This window comes from Bos mutus, chromosome 22, assembly GCF_027580195.1.
Source record: "Bos mutus isolate GX-2022 chromosome 22, NWIPB_WYAK_1.1, whole genome shotgun sequence".
NCBI classification, from domain to species: domain Eukaryota; kingdom Metazoa; phylum Chordata; class Mammalia; order Artiodactyla; family Bovidae; genus Bos; species Bos mutus.
Window position 1 is genome coordinate 65,596,399 of NC_091638.1, and position 14,446 is coordinate 65,610,844.

The window sequence follows — 14,446 nt, forward strand, 5'->3', positions numbered from 1 at the left end:
GCGGCCAAGGGGATACTGGAGTTGGGCATGGGTCCTGGGGGCAGCCTGTAGCTTCGACTCCTCTATAATTCGGGTCAGGAAGATAAACACATGCAGACCAGCACAAGAGGCAGTGTTCAGTTCAGTTCAGTCGCTCAGTCGTGTCCGACTCTTTGCGACCCCATGAATCGCAGCACGCCAGGCCTCCCTGTCCATCACCAACTCCCGGAGTTCACTCAAACGCACGTCCATTGAGTCAGTGATGCCATCCATCCATCTGATCCTCTGTCGTCCCACTTCTCCTCCTGCCCCCAATCCCTCCCAGCATCGGAGTCTTTTCCAATGAGTCAACTCTTTGCATGAGGTTGCCAAAGTATTGGAGTTTCAGCTGTAGCATCAGTCCTTCCAATGAACACCCAGGATTAATCTCCTTTAGAATGGACTGGTTGGATCTCCTTGCAGTCCAAGGGACTCTCAAGAGTTTTCTCCAACACCACAGTTCAAAAGCATCAATTCTTTGGTGCTCAGCCTTCTTCACAGAGTCAGTGTTAGTATCAGATAAATGACAACCGATGGGCCACAACTGTACTTCAAATCGACTCTAATACAGCTGATGGATGCACGAAAAAAGACGGCCATGGACCAGTTTTGCTCACAAATGCAAATGCAAAAAATCTAAATAAGGTAATAGCAAATAGCATCAACCAGTACAGGGAAAATACCACAGCCAGCAATAGCTAACACCAGCGGCCGGAGGATGGTTTGGTATCAGTAAATCCAGTAATAGACTTAATCATGTTATTAGCTCAGAGAAGAAGCCGGTCATTTTGATAGATGCTGACGAGGCATTCATAATGGAGCATCCCAACTCGGTAACTCGTAGCATAGGGGCTATCTCCTTCACACAGTAAATCACATCGTGTGCCCGCAGACGGGGTCTTCCTCAAAAGTGGAGTGTGGGGGCAGCCCCATTAAAGCAGGAAGGATGATGCGACCTCCAGGGGCTGTTCTTGAATGTCTTTGCATTAAAGGGCATGAGGGCAGCTGACAGGACCACTGGGCAGAAGAAATATTCACGCATCTGCTCAGAAGATGGAGGGGTGGGAAAGCTTCTGTGGTTGGGAAGCATGCTCAGTAAGGAGGTCTGGTGCAGAATTACGCAAAGACAAGCATCTTTGTCTTATAGCTGTGATAGTCAAGCAGCAAACACGGTAGGAAAATGTGATACAGACTAGAAGCAAAACCCTGGGATTCCCCAAGCCTCTATTTATAAAGCAGTCAGGACCTTTGGGAAAAAGACCCAGAGCCTAGGAGAAGGAATGGGCCCTCAGAAAGGGAGGGAAGGCTGTGATTTTGGACAGAAAGGCTCAGCACCTTCGAGATGAATGTCCCGGTTCACACACGCACTGTGAGCATCGTCAGAGGTCCGCAGAAGACTTTAGGAGAAGGGCTGGGCTGGTCTACCTTCCAAGTTCAAGTGGAGGGCTAACGTTTGAGAGTAACTGGTAATATTTTGAAAAGGAAAGGTTGTCAGGTGGAGATGGGGAAGGGTGAGGTAGAGACTTACTCTTTCAAAGCTGAAAATATAGAAACCAGAAGCTTATAGTGATTAGCACAGTATAGTTTTGGTGCCAGAATAGTTGCGTGGAATCACGTAACAGTTTATTTGACACTGATTATTTGTTTTAATAACCCAAGCAGTTATATTTACTCTTTGCACTCTGGCTAGAAACAGCCAGAATTTCATTCTTGGCCCCCCACCCCTCTACCAATTCGTCATGTGGCACTCAGTCTATTAAAAATGATTGACCGAAGTCTGTAAATAGTTTAAAGCAGACTCCTCCTTTCAGAAGTTCTTTCCTGCACGCCTGTTGGAAGGCCAGCTCTGTTAGGAACAGACTTTGCTGTGGCACTCACAGTCAGACCCGTCTCTGCCCAGCTCTGGGCTGGAGGGCCTCATGGGGGCTCCTGCACAAATCCAAATGTTTTGGGTGGCCCTGCGGGGGGGAGTTCTGCTCCAGCCACCTAACCTTCTTTGTGCCCTGGACCCCTTGGGCAGTTGGAGAAAGCCTTGGGGATCCCTTCTCTGAATAATGTTTAGAAAGCATAAAATGAAATACGCAGGGTTACAAAAGTAACCAGTTAATTAACATGCAGGTGTCAAATAGTAAGCGTCCTTTTGTGGTACTGTAGATGTGATTCTTTTTTGGATACAATGTATTTCTTTTATTATTTTTGGCCTTGCTGAGTCTTCTTTGCTCCTTGGGCTTTTCTCTGGTTGTGGCGAGCGGGGGCTGCTCTAGTTGCAGTACGCTGGCTTCTCATCGCGGCGGCTTCTCTTGCGTACCACGGCCTCTAGGGCATGGGGGCTTCAGTAGCTGTGGCACGTGGGTGCAGTCGTTGTGGTTCCCAAGCTCTAGAGCACAAGCTCAGGAGTTGTGATGCACGGGCTTAGTTGCTCCGTGGCATGTGGGATCTTCCTGGATCAGGGATCAAACCCTTGTCTCCTGCATTGGCAGGTGGATTCTTTACCATTGAGCCACCAGGGAAGCCCTTTGTAATTGTTCATGCACTGACTTTGAAGCAGCAGGTCTGATAAGTGCCTTTAACTTTGAAGCAGTGATAAGCTTAGATGCTATTTTGGGGTATCTGCAATAACCACATGCTGTGTGCTTAGTTGCTCAGTCGTGTCTGACTCCTTGTGACCCCGTGGACTGTAGCCCTCCAGGCTCCTCTGTCCATGGGGACTCTCCAGGCAACAAACTGGAGTGGGTTGCCATGCCCTCCTCCAGGGGATCTTCCCAACGCAGGATCGAACCCAGGTCTGCCACAGTGCAGGCAGACTCTTTACCACTGAGCCACCATACTTTGATGTGAAAATTGCTATGATTTTTTTTCTATTCAGCATCACAGGCACTGCTCATAACTCCTGAGATTTGCTGCCTGTGCTTCTAAATGCTGTATTTCACTTTGTGGTTTAATTTGCTTTGTGAAATTAAAAAACTATGCATATTTTCCATCCAGGTTCACACATCCCCAAGGTTAGTCACCCTTGATCTGGTGCTTATGCTGATCTCCAGTGCTGCTCTGGGCCTGTTCCCTCCTTTTGCTGCTTTTGAATGTGCTGGGCTCATTTCTACCACAGGACCTTTGCACTTGCTCTGCACTGGCAATTAATAACTCCCAGATTTTTAAAAATAGTTTTTTGGCATTGCATCATATGGGATCTTAGTTCTCTGACCAGGGATAGAACCCACATGCCCTGCATTGGAAGCACTGAGTCTTAACTTCTGGACTGCCAGGGAAGTCCTCACTACCTCCCAGATCAAGGTAGGGTTGCTTGCTGCTGCTGCTGCTGCTAAGTCACTTCAGTCGTGTCCAACTCTGTGCGACCCCATAGACGGTAGCCCACCAGGCTCCCCTGTCCCTGGAATTCTCCAGGCAAGAACACTGGAGTGGGTTGCCATTTCCTTCTCCAATGCAGGAAAGTAAGAAGCGAAAGGGAAGTCACTCAGTCATGTCCGACTCTTCGCGACTCCATGGACTGAAGTCTACCAGGCTCCTCCATCCATGGGATTTTCCAGGCAAGAGTACTGGAGTGGGGTGCCATTGCCTTCTCCAGGGGTTGCTTAGATCTCCTATTTAAAAGAGCCCTACAGGGATTTCCTGGTGATGCAGTGATTAAGACTGTACTTCCAATGCAAGGGGCTCGGGTTTGAGCCCTGGTCTGGGAAGTAAGATCCCACATTCTGTGCAGCACAGCCAAAAACTAAAAAAAATTAAAAACAAATAAATGACCCTCCTCCCCATCACACTCTTCCCTGACCGTGCGTTATTTCTGTGCATTACACCTGTTTCTCACAACGTCAGGTATGTGTTCATCCTTTCTCTCTCCCACTAGAATGTTGGAGATGGGCAGGGATGTGATCTGTCTCCTTTGCCACCGCATCCCAGTGCCGGGAGCATGATAGCCGCCATGGGGGAGGCATCAGTAAATACATATTGAGCAATTGATTTAATGAAGACCTTGGGCCGTAGTCATAATTCTAGGCTATAGCTAATTGGCTTCCTGTTTTGGGGTCGTATTTATTTCTCACTTGGAAAACGGAGGTGAAAGATCCCCCCAAATGCCACCAACCCCAACAGTTAGCTCCAGGGCAGCAATCCAAGTGTGCAAAAAGTTTGTGTTCTCACACCGTGTGTGTTAATATCTTTATAGACTTTGTCTTTTGGTCCTGCTGGTTAGACACTGGAGATGTTTTGGTGATGGCCGCTCTCCCGATGGTGAGGTAGTGGCTGGTCGTAGCAGGTTAAGTGAGTGTAGCCATAACCCGGCTTGAGGTCTGAGTACACTAATATTCAGTGCATCGGCCGTGAGGTTTTTAGATGGTCATTAAAAAACTGTGGATGTAATGCATGATTGTACTGACCACTTACATGGTTAAAGTTTGATAGTGCAAAGTTGACTTCAAATAAATCATTGCATCATATACCCCAAGTTAACCTGTATTAAATGACTAAAATAGCCCTTTTATACTTTTTCCTCATCCCCTCCTTCCTTCCAGGCTCCCCAGTGCTTTATGATAAGACAGTGAGAAAGCCCCCCCGTAGTAAGCTCCCCTTCTATAGGTAATTCTCTGAAAGGCATTTTTGGCAAAATGACCTTAGTTCGGCTCTGTAGGCCAGTTGAGGGGTTAGAGCCTCTCAGACCCCATCCAAGGGAAATGTAATAGCCAGTGTGTTAAAGGATGAGTAGATTATGAGCTGGCAGGTCTTTGTGCTGGGTGCTGGGGATGCCCACCGGAGGCTGGGATGGCACTGAGAACCCATGGCCAGCTGGCTTCCTCCGTGACCACACAGGGTGGTGGGGACAGCCAATGTTAAGTCAGCCAACCAGCCTTGGGGGTAAAGAGCCCACCCGGCCGGGCTGCTCACAGGTCTGGACTGCACACCAGAAGTTCAGCCTTGCCAGCTCCTGAATGAACAGTATCGGCCTATTTCAGGTGTCCCCTGTCACCCTGGGGCCACCAGGACCCAAATGCCCAGAGGGACGTTGTCCCGTCAGAAATAACCTGGGTCCACAGTCTGCTGCTCAGCACTTTCCCGTCCCCACGGGGAACCTGGTCGTCTTGGAGCTGGGGCTTTGCAGGTGGTTTCCGCCCGCAGCACGGGCGGGGGGCCGCCCCGAGCTCCCGTGGACCGGTGCCTGTCCTCGTCATGCCCGGCCGCCTCTGTCTCGGGCCCTTGCGGAACTGTCCGCACGTCACCCAGCTGTTCCCGTCATCCCGTCTCCCCTCTGGCCCCTGACACCAGCATTCCTCATCGCAGTCTCCAGCCTGCCCTGCCCTCTACCCCTCTATCTCGCCTCCCCTTTTGCCTCTCAGGCTTAGATTCCGCAGCCTGTCGCTATCACCCTGACCTCTGCCCCAGAGCCCCAAGCACAGCAGACACACCCCTGGGTCAGTCCAGTGTCTGCCTGCTTTGATGCTGCACTGAGAAGCTGACACAACCCAAGAAAATCCCCCCAAACCGCAGCTCATCTTTCTTAACTGATGAGCCCTGACTTCGGTGGTCCCAGACCACCCACTCTCTACACCCCCAGAGCCTGTTTCACACCCCTTTGCTGACTCCCAGCACCTCCCCTCCATCCTCTCTCTCTTAGGAGGTGAACTTCCTTATTTCACCAAGAAAGTGAATGTTCTAAAAAGACCCCCTGTCTGCTCCCCTCAGCGACTGCCAGCCCCACACAGCTGTTCCCTCCTGCTTTCTCTCCCTCTTGTCTAATGGCCGGGGTGGGGGGCTCTCTGTGCTCTAAGCACTGACCACCCACCTGCTTCCCGCCCCCTCGGAGGAGGACCTTCCTGACCCGGAGTTAAGTAATTCCCAGCTCCTGCATGCAGTTCCCGGTCCTGTACCGTATTCTTCCTAAAACCACGTCTGCACTCGGGCAGGTGTGTGAGATCCGGATGCCGGGTCATGGCACCAGTTGCATCTGGACACGGAAACCTGGACCCTCCCGCCCCTGTCAAAGCTAGTGACGTTCCCACCTGCCTGCTGCATAAGCCCGTGTAAAAACTGACAGTGACTAAAAGCCGCCTCTGACGATGATGTCTGCTTTTCCTGGCTGACTTGAACCGTTCCCCTCTTATGTCTTTGTCAACACGACCGGCCTTGTGTTAAAATATTTTTCCTTTCCCAGGACATGGGTAAATTTTCCCTCACCTACGAGGCCTCCATGACCCGGCTGTTCCGAGAGGGCAGAACGGAGACCGTGCGTTCCTGCACCGCTGAGTCGTGCAGCTTCGTGCTGGCCATGGTAGACCCCACACAGACGGTAGGTTCCGCCCGGCCGGCAGAACAGCCCCCGAGGGGCCGTCTCTGCTGTTCCGAGGACGACACCCGAGGTGGACACGCAGGCTTCCCTGATTAAATCGCAGTCCCACGCGTACTTCTCCAGCGAGTCCGCATCTCCCTCTTTCCCTCCACCCGTCTCGGGAGGACAGAGAGTATTAAAAGGCAGCCATCTAGACAGACACAACGGTTCGTGTGTGCATCCATCCTGTTATTCTGTAACCTCACTTCTACAAGTGAGGTTACACTTCATAGGAGTCTTTTACTATTTATTTATTTGTTATTTGGCTGCTCCGGGTCTTAGTTGAGTCACGCGGGATCTTTAGTTGTGGCGTGTGGGATCTACTTCCCAGACCGGGGATCAAACCTGGGCTCCCTGCATGGGAAACTCATAGCCACTGGACCCCCAGGGAGGGCCCCCTCAGAGTCTTTAAATCAGAGCGGTGCACAGCTGGTGAACACAGGAATGGGAGGGCGGTGAGGCAGGACAATGCTGGCAGTTGGTGTCAGGCTGAGAAAATGGTGACCGTCCATGGGCGCCTTCTTATTTTATTATTATCATTATTATTACTGTTTTTTGTTGGCGCATACGGCACGTGAGATCTTAGTTCTCTGACCAGGGATTGAACCCACAACTCCTGCATTGGGAGCGTGGATTCTCAACCACTAGACCGCCAGGGAAGTCCCACACAGACACCTTCTGCCCGGGGTTCCTGAAGCCCACCGCCCACACTGAAGCCCCCTGAGCAGGCTCGGGGCCCTGGGTTTTCCGTGCACTGCCTTTGACAGCCCTAGTGGTGGCTCGTGAAGCATTATCAGTTTGTTTTTGATAGATAAAGGAACAGAGACTTAGCTGAATCCGGCAAACTGCTGACCACACACCCAGTGAGGGGCTGAGGCCCATCCTGTCCGGGTCTGCTGACTCCCGAGGGGACACAGCCCGGGGTTTTGCTCCGCTCTGGGGAGCTCATTCCTGGAAAGGCTGTCGGTTCCGAGGGGAGACGCTCGGCAGATCTCATCACAGATGGCTCTGATCTGTCACTGCCTTCAGAGCAGCCTGAGGGCCGGGTCTGGAGTGGACCGGCCTCCACATCCATGGGAGGGCTTGTGTCTCCTCGTACTGAGATTGACCAGCAGGGTCCTAAAGAACCTGGAGCGGCCTTTGTGGGTCGGACTTGTAGGCCCCAGAAGCGCTGTTTAGCCGAGCTGACGGACCACCCGGGAGGGTTACTTAAGGGCCCGCAGGAATGTCGCAGCCCCCTCAGAGGAAGGGGGCGTCATTCCACATGATGAGACGCGGAGGCTGGCGCTTTCCTACCTACTTAGCGGCCTCATTTGTGTGAAAGGTGAAATGACGCCCAGTGGGCAGCACACAGGATCCCCAAACTGTCTCTCCACAACCTGTCCCCTCCACAGCCTCGCAGCAGGAATCTGGGGCAGGGGCAGCCGGCCAGTGGCGTTTCTGGTCAGGTTGCCTTGGTAACCAGCCAAAGACCACCCAGACCCCCTGCCCGCCCCACCAGTGACCTGCTGTCTCAGCGCTCTGTTGGACTGCTGGCGAGAAGCGCCCGTGACCCTCATCTCGGAGCTCAGACGGTGCTGCACGACTTGAAACTGCCTGTCCTTTGTTATTTCAGGTTGAACAGAAGCTCAAGTTGTTCAGGATCGCGTCTGAGAAGCATCAGCTTCTGTACCGCCTGGCGATGACCGGCGCGGGGATCGACCGCCACCTCTTCTGCCTCTACGTGGTGTCCAAGTACCTCGCGGTCGACTCCCCTTTCCTGAAGGAGGTGAGGCCCTTCTGTGCAGCCCACCCGGCTTTCTTGGCTAAACCAAACTTAGTCAATCTGAGGACAAAATTTAGTACAGCTTTGCCAGTCAGAACTGGTCTAACAGATGGGTTCCAGGGCTCAGCCGTCCTCACGCTGGAAAATCTGAGCCACATTTCTTCAACCCCGGGGATGCCATTGTTGTTTAGTCGCCAAGTTATGTCAGACTCCTTGCAACCCCATGGACTGCAGCACACCAGGCTCCTCTGTCCTCCACTGTCTCCTAGAATTTGCTCAAACTCATGTCCATTGAGTCGGTGATGCCGTCCAACCATCCCATCCTCTGTTGACCCCTTCTCCTCCTGCCCTCAATTTTCCCCAGCATCAGGGTTTCCTTCATTGATTGAGTCAGCTTTTCACACTAGGTGGCCAAAGTATTAGAGCTTCAGCATCAGTCCTTTCAATGAATATTCAGGGTTGATTTCCTTTAGGATTGACTGGTTTAATCTCCTTGCAGTCCAGGGGACTCTCAAGAGTCTTCTCCAACACCACAGTTCAAAAGCATCAATTCTTCAGTGCAAAGTCTTATGGTCTAACTCTCACATCCATACATGACTACTGGAAAAACCATGCTTGTACTAAAATAACTATCAAGTGATGTGCTCTGAAAGATTGATGCTAAAGCTGAAACTCCAGTACTTTGGCCGCCTGATGCAAAGAACTGACTCATTTGAAAAGACCCTGATGCTGAGAATGATTGAAGGCAGGAGGAGAAGGGGACAACAGAGGATGAGATGGTTGGATGGCATCACCAATTCAATGGACATGAGTTTGAGTAAGCTCAGGAGCTGGTAGACAGGAAGGTCTGGCATGCTGCTATTCATGGAGTTGCAGAGTCGGACACGACTGATCAACTGAACTGATGAGCTCTGAGGTGGTTGTGTTTTTTTTTTTTTGACCACCCTGCAGAGCATGTGGGATCTAGTGCTCTGACCAGGAATTGAAACCTGTGCTTCCTGCAGTGGGAGCCCAGGGACTGCATAGCCAGGGAAGTCTTGAGCTCTTGAGTATTTACTTCTTTCATTTTTAATATAGTTGTTTTACTTTTATGTTTATAAAATGTAACTTTTTAACGGTGGCTGTGTTTAACAGGCACCTTGGAAAATTCCTGGAAGTTTGACCCTCAGCTTAGGAGAGCTGATACCAGTCTGCTCAGCACACAGCTGCTCCCTTCCAAATCTTACTCCGTGTATCCGCCACCTTTTCTGCCCAAGACCCCGTCAGCCAGTGTTTGCCTCTCTAGTCTGGGTATCCTCACCTGCTCCATCCCTCTCCAAAGAACCCCTGCCCCCAGAGCCAGCAAGGCCCCCAGGGACATAGCCTTCTGGTGTCTGAAACAGTCCAAACACCAAGCAAGCCTTTCCTCATCTCCTGGGCTCCTTGGGGACAGAAGAGGATGGAGCTGGGAAGTGTCATTAGAACGTCACCTTGTTTAACTCCCCAGGTCTTAGCTGAGCCTTGGAGATTATCCACCAGCCAGACCCCTCCACAGCAGGTGGAACTGTTCAATTTGGATAGGAATCCAGACTACGTGTCGTGCGGAGGGGGCTTCGGGCCGGTAAGTGGCCGGGCGTCTGAGTTCACAGAGCAGCAAGCGCCGGGGCAGGACGGGCCTGTCTCAGCTCTAAGCACCCCGCCCTGAAGGTGCTCCTACTGGCTATTCGTGCCAGTATGAATGGCATTCTCATTAAAGGTTCGAAATCCCCTTTTCCCGTGGCCTCATTTCCACGGTTCTGTTGATTCATTCTCTCACCATGCCACATGGTATGTGGGATCTTAGTTCCCCGACCAGGGATTGAACCCATGTCCCCTGCAGTGGAGGTGCGGAGCCCTAAGCACTGGGCCGCCAAGGAATTCCCCCCAAGTTCAGTTTGAATGTGCTTTTCTATAGGTTGCTGATGACGGCTATGGGGTGTCGTACATTCTCGTCGGTGAGGACCTCATCAATTTCCATATATCCTCCAAGTTCTCCTGTCCTGAGACGGTAAGTACAAAAGTCCCCCCTTCCCAGGATGGAGTATTTGTACTATTTTCTTTCGAAGGGATTTGGGTGGGGGGCACATCCCTGATTTAACAGAAAATTTCAATTCAGTTATGCATTCTTCCTTGGTTGGGATGTTTTCAAAACAAGGATTTTAATAGTTTTAAAGGGATTCATCTTATTTGGTTGAAAGTCTTCATCTTTGCTGGTAGCCGTGGTTTCAAACCTTACTAAGTTGGAGTGCTGCCACAACTTTTAGACTCTGTAACATTGAATGCTTGGCTTCCTACAGTGGGGCTAGTGGTAAGGAAGCCGCCTGCCAATGCAGGAGACCTAAGAGGCGTTGGTTAGATCTCTGGGTGGGGAAGATCCCCTGGAGAAGGAAATGGCAACCCACTCCAGTGTTTTGTCTGGAGAATCCCATGGACAGAGGAGACTGGCGGGCCACAGTCCATGGGGTCGCAGAGTCAGACATGACTGAAGTGACTTAGCAAAGTCACTTCCTTGCACAAAGCGTTGAAGGACAGACTTGAGATCTGTGTGCATGAGCTAAGTAACTCACACACGTAATGCAGCAGCGGTCTGCAGTGATCTCCAAGTGGAACCCGTGACCTCCTTCCTAGCACGGCGCATTTAATCCGTACTTATATTCTCACCTTCCCACGTTGTACGTCGCCTGGCAGTCAGCACCAGGATCACCTTTAACAGAGACATTCGGAATTCACTCGCTTATTGTGTTTTATGTAATGCATTGACATTAGGGAAAAAAGGTACCAGGCATCCCAGTGCTCATAGCAGCACTGTCTATAGTAGCCAAGACATGGAAGCAACCTGAATGTTTATCAACTGATGAATGGATAAAGAGGTGATATACATACACACACACACACACACACACACACACACATATACATACATACACTAGACAGTCACTCAACCATAAAAATAATGAGATAATGCCACTTGCAGCGACATGGATGGACCTAGAGATTACCGTCCCGGATGAAGTAAGTCAGAGAAAGGCAAATATCATATGGTTACTGGTTATATGTAGAAATAAAACGATACAAATGGACTTATTTATAAAATAGAAGTAGACTCACAGACATAGAAAACAAATTTATGGTTACCAAAGGGGGAAGGGAGTGGGGAAGGATAAATTAGGGGTTTGGGATTAACAGATACACACTATTGTATATAAAATAGGTAGTCAACAAGGACCTACTGTATAGCACAGGGAACTCTACTCAGTACTTTATAATAACCCATATAGAAAAGAATCTGGAGAAGAATGGGTATATATGTATGTGTATAACTGAATCACTTTGCTGTACACTTGAAGTTAACACAATATTATAAAACAACTGTACTCCAGTATAAAATAAGAATTAAATTTTAAAAATAACTACTAAAGCTCTTTCACTATGAAAGATAAGGTGTTGGAAGCTAATGGAAACTTCAAAAGGTGTGTGACAATTAGCAGAGGCATAGAACTTCCCATCCTGGGAAGGGGGGACTTATATTTGCTCTGTGTGGAAAAGAAAAACAAACACAGCCACACAAACACGTAAGCTGTTATCTTTTTTTTTTTTTAGCTGTTATCGTTATGAACCCTTAACATCTCATCAGACTCTGTAACTTAATGATTCACTGAGTCAAAGCTTAGAGAACTGGCAAAAAGAATGTTAGGTCTTTGAGTCAGATTACAAGTGAAAAGGTTTAAAATGTGAAAAATCCCACGTTATAAAGTTTCTTTTTGTTTGTTTGTTTTTAAATGAAAGGATTCGCATCGCTTCGGGAAGAACCTGAGAGAAGCAATGACCGACATCATCAGTTTGTTTGGGTTCAGCCCCAATTCCAAAAAGTAAATCTCTTAGCACTTCTGGGAAGGAAAAGAAGTTCTTCTGATGAAAAACCAAATGAAAAATAGCTCTGTATCCTGACTGTATTTCAGGATGAAAATTTGTTTCCTTCCAGCGAAGGTTTGGTGTTTTTGCTTTTCTAGGACAGCAGGCTCCACGCCATGAAGTATAACCCTACTCCTTCTAAGCAGCTCCTAACCTGGGGGACATTGGATGAAGTCCCCCCTAAAGTCTTCCCATCACCTTACATTCCTTAAGGGACAAGCAATTTTTGGAATGAGTGGGGTTGTGGCTTCATACTCGCTGGAACCAGACCGGCATGCTTCCTTGGCTGCCACTGGACACCTGGTACTTACGGGCATTTAATTTTATCAGAGCAGTGTAAACATTTGTTTCCTTCCAAGAGAAAAGCCTCTTTTAAGTTGCAGATATTAGCAGTTAATAGCCGACGCACATGCAGCGCACTAACCGAGACAAGCTTTGTGATTTGGAATCTGTTCTGTCTGTGGTCACTCTCACTGTCTAGTCCGGTCATCTGCTTTTGCCTCTCCGTGTTTGAAGTCTTCAAAACCCGGTGCCTTAAAACAGAAGGCCCTAAGCGTAAGGGAGGCCACGCAAGAGATTTATTTTAAGTCTTTGGGTGGAATTGTGGGTGTCTCACTCCCGTCTGAATTTCCTGGGTGGATATCCCTGTGTAGGGATTTTCCTGTCATGTCCCCATGTCCCAGAGGGACCAGTCCCCTTACAAGGGCAGCTGTGAGCTGGATTCCCTTCCATCAGACTGCCTTCCTCAAGCTTCATTGTTAAGCTACGAAAAAAGATGTGGGCGCGTGTCAGAAATGGGGAGCAAGGCATGTGATGGTTGAAGATAGCGTGTCTGGATAACACACATGGTAGATGCTTCCGGATTCCTGCTTACCCAGCCTGCCAGCAGGGATAACAGGACAGTGGCCACTGAGAAAGGAACAAACTTGAGAAGAGCGAACCTCAGGCAGTCAGGGCTGGCCGTCCCACCTGCTGAGAGAGGAGACCCACTCCCGTCTCCAGGGAGACAGAGGGAGATGGGTCATCTCGGCGACCTCCTAGAATGTCGGAGGTGACGGGTGCTGAGTTTAACACAGCCTACCCTTCCGATGCGTGTGCCTTGCTCGAAAGAGTGATTGACCAAAAAGTGATGACGCGCTGCATCGTCTTCAGTATTTAATGCAAAAAGAAAGAATCATGGAGTGAAATAGACCCACTGCCTCTGGGCTGTCATGACAGGCTTAGCTGTCCATTTTTAAAATCATGTATTTATTTTTCTGAGCACTCTGTTCTGGTGGGGCTCATGTCTCTAAGAGTCCTGTACTCCAGTGATTTGGTGATGAGGCTGAACCGATGGGGCAGGGGCAAGGCACTGGCCACAGGGCACGTGCATATTTTATTCGTGTACATGTTGTGATGTAAAAACCCCCCTAAATGGGCCAAAGACTCTTTCTGTTAAAAGCAAGCAGAAATGGGAACAGACAAAAAAGCAAAAAAGGACATCTAACCACCATAGCAACAAAAGATCCTGTTCATCTGTGGTATGTAGTCAGGGGGGCGTCGGGGGATACGGGAGCCCCCCTGACTCAGCCAGGCGTGGCTTCCAGTTGAAGCCAGGGCCCCCAAATCATGCACTGTTGACCACTGACCAGTCTGTATTATGATTCACGGGTGAATTCGAGAGCAGACATGTTAGCACTCAAACCTATTTGGGCTTGTCTCTCAGGTTTTAAATATTTCAAATGTAATTTTCACTAATCCATGCAGTCATCAATGCAATTTTATATTCCTTAAAAGGAAGAAGACTGGGTTTGTACTGTACATGTTGAAAGCAGGAAGTTAAGAGTATTCATGTATTTAATTTAATTTGGAACAAGCCATAGTCTTAACAGAGCTGTGGTCTGAATTTGTTATGTTGGACTGGCCACTGCATGTAAATATAAGGTGCCCTTTTGGATGTAAATCTTAGATACGCAGTATGAATGTTACCATTAATAAAAACATTAACCACAGGACTGCTTTCTGTCTTTTTTGTTGTACTGATAAGGAGGCTAAAGGTCAGGCACTTGGGACAAAGGTGACCGGCCAAGATATGCAGAGAAGGCCTCGGGCTGGGCAGAGTGGACCTCACTAGGTTCACACCTCTGTTGGAGAAGGGCTACTGCTAAGAAGGGCTGTGGGTTTCGCTGTGTTCGTTTTCCATCTTCTCCCGTGCCTCGGGGCCTGGAACAGCGCTGACACATAGCGAGTAGGTGCTCAGTCAGTGAATTTCCATTTTCTCCAAGGCTCTTCTTGAGCACCTCCTGTATGCTAAGCTCTGTTCTAGGCACTGGGAATACAGCGGGAACCCCACCAGGTTCTGGCTGTCATGGGAAATGGTACAGACGAACTTGCCTGCAGTGCAGAAATAGACACAGACG

The 14,446-nt window shown here is 49.4% G+C and overlaps 1 protein-coding gene across 1 annotated transcript in view; it reads left to right on the forward strand.

Annotated features, from left to right (window-relative positions):
- CPT1A (carnitine palmitoyltransferase 1A) overlaps positions 1–14,038 on the forward strand; it is a 60,423-nt gene extending 46,385 nt beyond the window's left edge. The window contains exons 15-19 of the mRNA XM_070360349.1: positions 6,179–6,313; positions 7,968–8,120; positions 9,604–9,717; positions 10,051–10,143; positions 11,922–14,038. Of these exons, the coding sequence (XP_070216450.1) occupies positions 6,179–6,313; positions 7,968–8,120; positions 9,604–9,717; positions 10,051–10,143; positions 11,922–12,008 (582 nt within the window). The 3' untranslated portion in view covers positions 12,009–14,038. The remainder of the gene's footprint in view (positions 1–6,178; positions 6,314–7,967; positions 8,121–9,603; positions 9,718–10,050; positions 10,144–11,921) is intronic.
- Positions 14,039–14,446: the final 408 nt, after the last annotated feature.